At 40.0% G+C, this 9,224-nt stretch overlaps 2 protein-coding genes across 2 annotated transcripts; one reads left to right on the plus strand and one right to left on the minus strand.

Moving 5' to 3' along the window:
- Positions 1-1,794: 1,794 nt before the first annotated feature.
- On the minus strand, positions 1,795-5,024 carry LOC141442058 (uncharacterized). Its single transcript, XM_074106963.1, has 4 exons — positions 4,877-5,024; positions 3,475-3,612; positions 2,497-2,650; positions 1,795-1,898 (listed from the first exon to the last, which is right to left on the minus strand). The coding sequence occupies exons 1-4, from the start codon at positions 4,976-4,978 to the stop codon at positions 1,795-1,797; spliced, it is 498 nt and encodes a 165-aa protein (XP_073963064.1). The 5' UTR covers positions 4,979-5,024.
- A 2,101-nt stretch (positions 5,025-7,125) lies between these two features.
- LOC141442388 (uncharacterized) lies at positions 7,126-8,438 on the plus strand. The gene is made up of 2 exons (XM_074107353.1): positions 7,126-7,272; positions 7,459-8,438. Exons 1-2 carry the CDS (start codon positions 7,170-7,172, stop codon positions 8,436-8,438), a joined length of 1,083 nt encoding a protein of 360 aa, XP_073963454.1. The 5' UTR covers positions 7,126-7,169.
- The last annotated feature ends 786 nt before the right edge of the window (positions 8,439-9,224 follow it).

A 9,224-nucleotide genomic window follows, 5' to 3' on the forward strand; every position in this document is an offset into this window, starting at 1 on the left:
TATTCTCAAGGCATTAGAGTTCATGCTTCGATATTTTTGATCACCTTGGCTGCATCACCAATGCGTGCGTAAATATCTGATACGTCTCTATTTTTAGGACGGGTAAGACGTGTCAGATATTTTGCACGCTCCGCTGTGTCAACTGCAAAGATATTCTACACGGTCAAAGTTATAAAAATATGAGTAAGTACACGGCTTTATAGATAGACCAACGTTCAGAAGCCCATTTCACGAAGTTACAAGTTACTATTTACAAGCGGTAGTCTCTTTTCAATACATATTGTTAAACAAAGACAACCGCGTGTGTAACTGGTCGTGAAATAGGGCACAGATCGTCCATGTATTTTGTAAGTTTGGCCGTATCAATCTTTTTCTGACTGTACTTAGATATCTTTACGCAACGTACAGTCGCCATTAGATATTAAGGAGCGGCCAAGGTGGTGAAAATATCGGAACATGCACTCTATTACGGTATTTATTAGAGTTCAGGTTTTGATATATTTGATCACCTTGGCCGCTCCGAAATATCTGGTGGCGCTTATACCTACTAACTTTATTTATAAGTGAAATATCGCTAGATGGCGTTAGTATCGAGAGATCCGTTTAACGTTAGGGTGGTTTTACAGTGACGCTTATGCCAGCGCGGTTGGTAAGCGCGGCCCGTAAAACTATAAACGATCAAGCGGACCGAACGCTAAACTATGTAACGATCCAAGAGGCGCACAGCTCGTGGCCCGCGACGCTTACCAAACGCGCTGGCGTAAGCGTCACTGTAACACCACCCTTACAGTCTTCCTTGCGATTGGCTCACTTAGTTATTTAACCAATCACAAACGTGACACAATCACAAATGTCAAAGTTGTCAAACGAGCCCCACGATACAACGTTTGAGCCCCAAGGTATCGATAACATTATCTATCTGATCATACTTTTGTAATACTAAAACATCTATGACATACTTTTGACATTTCAGACTGTCATTTTAGTATCTTCATTTCAGGGATAGACCATAAGTTTTAGTATCACAAGATTATATTTTGCATGAGAAGTTCTGTGGTCACGCGAAGCTTAGCAAAGCCCAGTTTTACACAAATGTGAACGAGGCTTAAGGTAAATATCTTTTCTTTTTTTTTTTTTTTTTTTTATTTGAAACGGGCAACGTACAAATTTGTCACATTAGCCCATAGGGCAAAACATTAACTAACCAGGGAAAAAAATTACATCTCACAATTGATAATAACTAATTCCTTGTCACATCAGCCAACCTGAAAAGCATTAACGCCATATCTGAGGCCGGCTGAGCTAAAATACCTACAAACATACCCGTGTCATACTTGCTCAGGTTGGCTGCTGCAACCAACGCCTCCCTCACAGCACGATTCCGAACACATTCCACCAATAAATGTTGGACATCTTCTGTCGCCGTGTTGTGTTGTGATGCTCTCTGTCTCTCTAAAGCTTTGATGTGACACAAGCCGTCACAACACACCGCACCAGATAAATATGAACGCAACCATATAAAATGTATGAAACCGATACCGTTCTGATGCTTCGCGACACAAACGTCGCGTTTTGGGATTTTATCTCGATCCAAAATTCCAATACGCCCAAATAATTTCCAACGGAGCGTGCAAAAATATATGCAATGTCCTACCGGCTCTAGAAATAGAGTCGTAGGTATAGCAGATATGTTGACTTTATTTCTGCTACCTACTTGAACCAGACTTCAACCGTCCCCAATGTGGCATGAAACCTTAAACAACTAAGTAAAAGTGTAAGTATAATTATAATTATTTATTTATTACTGATAGTGGATTTTTTCGATGCCGTCGGTGTTATGGAGCCCGTATCGATTTGCTTCCTGTACATATCCACAATGGGCAGACATCTTGAAAGCACTGAAAACGAATGTTATGTTATTACGAATCTACAAAGGCTTAAAGGAACCAGAGATGTGCGAGGAATGTGTTTTTCATAAACCAATAGAAACTGTTCATTTGTTTGTACATATCTTTGCACAGCCAGCACATCTCTGGATTCTAGAGGAAACAGATGAGCGGAGCGAAGCTAGGTAATTCGAGCGTTTCTATTGGTTTATGAAAAACATATTCCTCGCTCATCTCTGGTGGAAACGGAGCCTAAAGTTGAAAAGGAGGGGAATTATGATACATATTCCAGGTAACAATAACCTAACCGACAAAAAGTTGGAAAATCCCCGACATTGTCACTTCAAAGTTCAATATCTCAAAAACGACCGAAGCTATCTTGACAAAACATCTCTAAGAACCATCGCTAGAAATCCTGCATCAAAAATAAAAAAAACCGCATTCAAATCGGTCCACCCGTTTAAGAGCTACAGTGCCACAGACACACGTAGCGGTCAAACTTATAACACCCCTTTTTACCGTCGGGGTTTAAAAATAGCCCGTAATGGGGGAAACGTTCCCAACATTGAGCGTCCTATGGCTGATATGATGATGAGGCCTGCTAGCTCACCGAAGAAGAAAGCCACTTCGATGAGGAAGTCGACGATGCACCACATGTCTTCGTGCTTCATGCGCAGCAGCACGTCCAGGATGGACACCGCGAAGCCCAGCACTATGAAGCCCAGCGTGTACCACACGTAGATCTGGATCAGGGACGGGTTCTCCTGGGGAACAAATTATAGCATTAGGGTCTTCATAACTAACTAAAGCGAGCGAAGCGTCTCCTAAGCTAAGCTAAGCGGCTGTCTATTCTCTACTCTACATTCTTATGAAATTAGTTTTAAGATTGTTTTGGGTCTCAAATGTAAAAGACAGACTTATCTCCCCCCCCCCTCCCTTCTCATTGCAACGGGTAAGTTTAAAGCGACAGAGGATATAATGAAAAAGAGAAAATACTTATCAAGTTTTGCCGAAAATTTAGGTCCGGGGCTTTCCAGGCTTTTTGTAAAATCGCTCTTGTACGGAGCCTCTAGTTATTAGTTGTATATAATTATGCCTTTACCAGCAGTAAGGTACAAGTATACAAGTGAGTAGGAGACGCTCCAATAGATAGATCGTTCTCTAGGCAGGTTTTATGTCTGGGGACCGAAGTCCGAAGGAAGATCGTCGGAAATTGTATATCGCTGCTTATTTACAAAAGGGACACAACTCAAAAAATCTAAAAGTTCTAAAAAACTTTAAAAGAACTAAAATAAAACACGATAACGATAACGAACGAACGATAAGAGAACTTTGTTATTTTTTTATCTGTGTCCCTTTTGGTATATAAGCAACGATATATGCGTCCGAGTTGAGAAACTTCGACAGTGCGAAGGTTGCAGTTTCAATACTTACTCACTAGATGGCACTAGGAGTCGCTACAGTCCACGTGCTCCCGCGCCGCGCAGCACTCGCACCCTCGCAGCGGTCCGCGAACAGCGCGTCAATCACCTTCGCCACTAGATGGCGCTAGGAGTCGGTACACAAGGTTAGGGAGGCTCAAGCTCACAATGGTGGAGGCGATGATGAGTAGCAGGTTAGCAACTTGGAACAGCGAGCGCAGCAGCCCGCGCAACGAGTCCACGTGCTCGCGCGCCGCGCAGCACTCGCAGCGGTCCGCGAACAGCGCGTCGATCACCGTCGCCACCTGACGGAGGAAGTCAGATACGATTACAGTGCTTCTCATGGACGCCGGGATGGGAGCGCAAGGGGGTGCACTTGCACCCCCCTGGCGTAGAAGAAAATATATAAAACTAGTCGTTACCTCGTTACTCCGTCTGCGTAGAACTCGGTTATCGCTATCCCGCGGGAACTATGCAATTCTCCGAGATAAAAACTATCCTATGTCCTTCCCCGGGACTTAAACTATCTCTAGGTTTACCGAATTTCGTTTAAATTGGTTCAGCGGTTTAGACGTGATGAAGTAACAAACAAACACTTGCAAACTTACGCATTTATAATATTAGTGTGACAAGACTAAGATACAGAATGAAACCTATAAATGCATCTCCCTCTATGCAGATACGAGATGCAATGTACCCTTCTGAAAATAATCCTGCTGGCGCGCTGGTGCTTCAGGTTTCTTAGTTAGGCCGCGGCCACATGAAATCGCTCGACGCTCGCACAGTATATATATAAGTTAAAGGAAAGTTGTTATATTGTGTCATATGTTATATATGTACTGTGACGCTCGTTTCCAGTGTCAATTCTGGTCACGTGACATATAGCGATAACCTGAAAATGTTGAGCTTTATCGCAAGGAAAAAAACCTCTTCATTTTCGGCAAAAACACTTATTTTTTTTTCATTAACTGCAATTTATTTTATTGGTACCACTGGCACGACTGCTACTAAATGAGATTAAGAAATCAGCTTCCAAGGCCAAGATCATTCCTTCAAGAAGCCATCTTGTCGCTGCTGCTCGACGCGGCGACTTGACGCTACTTTATTGAGTCGCGGGAAATTCAAACCTTCAAAATGGGGTCACGTGACCAGATTCATCGCTGCAATCGAGCGACAAGCGACTGCATGTGGGGGCACCTTTAGTGGTGCTTGTGCCAAGCGCAAGACCAAGCTTGGTTCCACGCCCTATACTACTAGAACTAGAACTCGGTGGCCCCTTAAAGACAAGGAGCAAAATTCATCCTTTTGTTTACTTCACAAACAAGTCTTGCGATTTTGTCACCTTTCAAATTTGCATCCTTGCTCCTCGCGCGTTGTATGTCAACGTAAATAAAATCTCCGTAAAAGTTAAACGTCGTTAGAAGCGGAGGCAGAGGTCCGATTTCATGCAGAAGTTCTGCGGTAACGAGGCGGAGGGGCAGTATAACCATAATTACAACCCACCGCGCCGCTACGTGTTCGCGTCAAGATCGCTCACCCAAGAAGCCGCGTTAGAGGACTATAGCGTACCAAACTGATGATTGATATCAGGACCACAGCGGGCTTGGTGGCGAGGCTGCAGAAACAAGGCCCGCCGGTCGCGCACCACCCAACGTCGCATTCATCTGCCATCGTAATGCGGAGCTATGGAAAATGCATGTTTGGAGGTTAGATGACATGTGTCAAGGGATTTTTTTATAAACGCCATAGATGTGAGGCTTTAGAAATTGTGCGTTCAAAGTTGTTGGTTTTCCGTTGATTTTGTTTCCTTACCTTTACGCGTCTGCAGGGCTACTACGAAACTCGAAACTCGAAGTTGGTGTCGTGCGGTCCCTCTGACACTTACACTATTTAATACGAGAGCGAGAGGGACCGCACGACACGAACTTCGAGTTTCGAGTTTCGTAGTAGCCTTGCTGTGGCGGATGGGCAAACCACGCGAGCCAATAAAAAAATAATTGTGGTTACCTAAAATAATTCATCCCACTTGTAAATGCGAAAGTTTATAACTATTTGTTTTTTCCATCTTCACGTCTAAATCGCAGAACCGATTTAGATGAAATTCGGTATACAGACAGTTTGAGTCCCGGGAAGGACATCCCGGAAAATTGTAAAGTTCCTGCAGGATAAAGATAAACGAATTCTACCCGGGCGGAGTCGCGGGCAACAGCCAGTGCGACTATAAAAAGTAGCTTGGTGATGAACTCCTTTTTACTCGCGTTTGCTCTAAAGCTTGCTTCTTCCAGTCCAAAGAGTATAAGTACTATAGTCGATTTAAACTGACATGAGCTTCTATGGGTGTGTAGATGAAAGACAGGGTTGGTATTGCCATGTCGGTATTATCCAAGCCGGTAATGAGTGACACCTGTCAAAACGATCGAGTTGGATCGAGATCGAATCAAAGACCATCAAAGACACATAAATTATTTTTTAATTCTGGACTATGGAACAACCCGTAACCGACCGGACTGTTGTAATTTGGCGGTAGAGAAAACTCTTTCATTTTTTTAAATTATTTGATGCTAGTTAAAAATCTGATATTTTTTTTGTTATAGGCTATAACTTATAGCTCCAATTTGTTATATATTTAATGTACCTATGTATAATTGGGTAAATTTTTATTTTGTTGTCGTTTTTAGGGTTCCGGAGCCAAAATGGCATAAATGGAACCCTTATAGTTTCGCCATGTCTGTCTGTCTGTCCGTCCGTCCGCGGCTTTGCTCAGGGACTATCAATGCTAGAAAGCTGTAATTTTGCACGGATATATATGTAAACTATGCCGACAAAATGGTACAATAAAAAACTAAAAATAATTTTTTTAGGGTTCCTCCCATAGACGTAAAGTGGGGGTGATTTTTTTTCTCATCCAACCCTATAGTGTGGGGTATCGTTGGATAGGTCTTTTAAAACCATTAGGGGTTTGCTAAGACGATTTTTCAACTTTAAAGTGAAAATTTTCATTAAAATCGAGCGCTCGCCCCTTTTAAAATCTAAACCGGTGGGTGGAAAAATTTGAAAAAATTCAGGATGGTAGTAAAGTATATTATCAAACTTTCAAGGAAAACAATAACGGCTAAGTTTGCTTGAGAATTATTAGTAGTTTAAGAGTAAATAGCAGCCTAAGGTATAAAATATACCTAAACTTGGAAGATTCCGTATAAAATACGAAATCCTTAGAAAAATATTACTAAATTTTTTCGTAATGGCTACGGAACCCTATTTTGGGCGTGTCCGACACGCTCTTGGCCGTTTTTTTTTAAATTATTTGATGCTACTTAAAAATCTGATATTTTATTCTATTATAGCCCCAATTGATTATATATTTAATGTACCTAATGTATAATTGGGTCAATATTTATTTTGTTGTCGTTTTTTATTTTTTATTTTGAGTTTCTCATTTTATACTAAATTTTCAGTTTAGTTACGAAATTTCCATACATTTTGTGTTACTCAATGGAATAATTTGTAGGACATAGTGTGTAATTGGGCTTAACATAGTCAGAATAAGCAACTTTACCAATTCACCAAAGAACGATATCGACAAGAGAATAAAAATTGGCCCATTTATGCTAGCCTCTTTTTAACCGACTTCAAAGTAGGAGGTTCTATGTTCCAATGTTTGCATTTTTTTTACACGTGATATGGACGTGATTTGAAATTCTGACAAAACAGAAAGAAGTTGACGCGATTAATTTATTATTTGTGGTGAGATGGTGGCATAGTACTTATACTCTTTGGATGGTGGTCAGGTATGTGACATGTGACACTGATATATCAAGCAGCTAAAAACACTACAAATTACTTGTATACAGTAAAGTTAAACATGCAGAAAGTAATAATCGATGTTCTATTGATATTTTTTATCGTGTTTACGCTAAGTACACGTTGCTTCGCTTATTTAGAGGATCCTATAGATTACGGAATAAGTAAGCTTAATGTTTTTCTACTCCGTATGTTTTTATCAAGTTTTATAAAGTTTTATGATAAGTATTTACATCCCCCAAAATATCGCAGTTTTGCTCTTTTTACTTAGTATAGAGTAACTTACATTCTAATTAGTTATAATATAGACATTGGCTCATTCACATTAATTAACGCATTTAATAATTTAGATTATGAAGATCCCACGGAGCAGTCGTACATTCCGATTAAGCTCATGCCTCACGAACTAACAGAAGCCATGGACTTGTTCCAATTCACAGCCGACAGAGCCAGAAAACAGGTCCGAGACGGCATCCTCACCCAAGAAGAAACCCTAAATGTACAAGTCTTCATGTCCCAGGTACTCGACGACATCTTAGACTTTGTCCAGGACCCCAACAATGCCTATAACTTCCTAAACGCACAGGGTTTCGACAAAATTGTGACCAGAAACTTAGGAGTGCCCTTTGACGTCCTGCGAGGCCGGCTACTAGTTCTAATTAAAACTTTGTTCGACGTCGCGCCGACGACAACCAAAACTGTCATCCCTCTGGGGATATTAGATAAACTGGTGGATATCTTCGAACAGGACGACAGCTTGATGATCAAATTTCAGGCTATGGAAATCATGTCCATCTGGTTGCCAAATAACGTGCAAGCGCAGGAGCGCGTGATGAAACAAAGAGGTTTGGAACCTTTCTACAAACAGATATCTAAGCTAGACGTTCCTTCGATCACTATGATCTTGAAACTCTTCAACAATATTATAACCGAGCACATGACAGCGAGGAATAAGAAAATACAGAAGAGCAAAGTCGATTATACGACTTTGAAACGGTACCAGAGAATCGCTTTGATCGAGAGAATGTCTACGCCGGCGGTATGCAATGGTTTGCTAAATATATTGGCGGATATTTGGCCATTTGCGACGGAGGGAAACGATACTTTGCCCCTGGTCGTCGATCTGATTCAGAACATCAAACCTCACTGCTATAAAGTATTTAAAGGCAGATCGAAAGCGATAGCTTTGATTAGTCAAATTTTAAGCTACTTGAGAGATCCGACTCAGCACGCATATTTTGAAAGTTTGAATTTGAATGTGACAGAAGTGAATAATAGTTTAACTGATTTTGTTGAGAATATAAAAGCCATACCGCGCTTCGAACTCTGAAAGTGCCTTCGTAGGTAAGTTTTACCCTGTATAGTTTTAATTAATTAATTACGTTTTTCATTATTTATTCTAACTTACATTTAATGTGAAAAGTGACAATAAATTATTGTAGATTATTTTTTATTGTTTATTTATTTACCTATCTTCCTTAAACACAATAGATACAAGACAACACAACTACTTATAAAAATAATACACTGCTAGACAGTCCAGAAATCATAAATTTTGATTTATAATTAAGATTTTTTAATTAGGTTCAATAAAAATCTTCAAATATTAAGAGTAGAAACTAAGCGGAAGATTTTTTTTATTATGGAAATAAACAGATTAAATTTTAAGTTAAATTTTTTTTTAGTTGTAGAGATTAAACGCGTTGACATTTCTCTGGTAACTACTCGTACATATTTAATTAAGTATTTTATAAGGGTTGATTGTTAAAGTAACATGATTCTCGACGAATCGACACTTTTAGCTTACTTACTTATACCTCGGCTCAACTCAATATATCGAATCAAAGTAAAAACGTATTATTTGTAAGTAATTCTCAAATCATTCACACCAAATTTAAGATTACTTTAATTGTATACTTTTAAAATCGCACCGTAATTTTTTGATAACTTTTCTAAAGTGCAACGAGTACACGTGCTTATAAATAACTAACTTTTGCCTGCATCTTACCGAATTCGGTTATCACACGTTATTTTCTCGGGTACTGTGCATTTTTTCGGGATAAAAAGTAGCCTATGTCACTCTCGGGCCATAAACTATCTCTATGCCAAAAATCAC

This window comes from Choristoneura fumiferana, chromosome 25 (genome assembly GCF_025370935.1).
Source record: "Choristoneura fumiferana chromosome 25, NRCan_CFum_1, whole genome shotgun sequence".
Classification (NCBI taxonomy): Eukaryota; Metazoa; Arthropoda; class Insecta; order Lepidoptera; family Tortricidae; genus Choristoneura; species Choristoneura fumiferana.

What these genes read in the sequence shown, in the direction of transcription:
- LOC141442058 (XM_074106963.1), bottom strand. Translation starts at nt 4,978, where the DNA reads ATGGCAGATGAATGCGACGTTGGGTGGTGCGCGACCGGCGGGCCTTGT. An exon ending in TGATATCAATCATCAGTTTG is followed by an intron (nt 3,613 to 4,876) that starts GTACGCTATAGT and finishes TTCCTCCGTCAG; the next exon opens with GTGGCGACGGTGATCGACGC. An exon ending in CGAAGTGGCTTTCTTCTTCG is followed by an intron (nt 1,899 to 2,496) that starts GTGAGCTAGCAG and finishes ATTCGTTTTCAG; the next exon opens with TGCTTTCAAGATGTCTGCCC.
- LOC141442388 (XM_074107353.1), top strand. Translation starts at nt 7,170, where the DNA reads ATGCAGAAAGTAATAATCGATGTTCTATTGATATTTTTTATCGTGTTT. An exon ending in TCCTATAGATTACGGAATAA is followed by an intron (nt 7,273 to 7,458) that starts GTAAGCTTAATG and finishes TTAATAATTTAG; the next exon opens with ATTATGAAGATCCCACGGAG.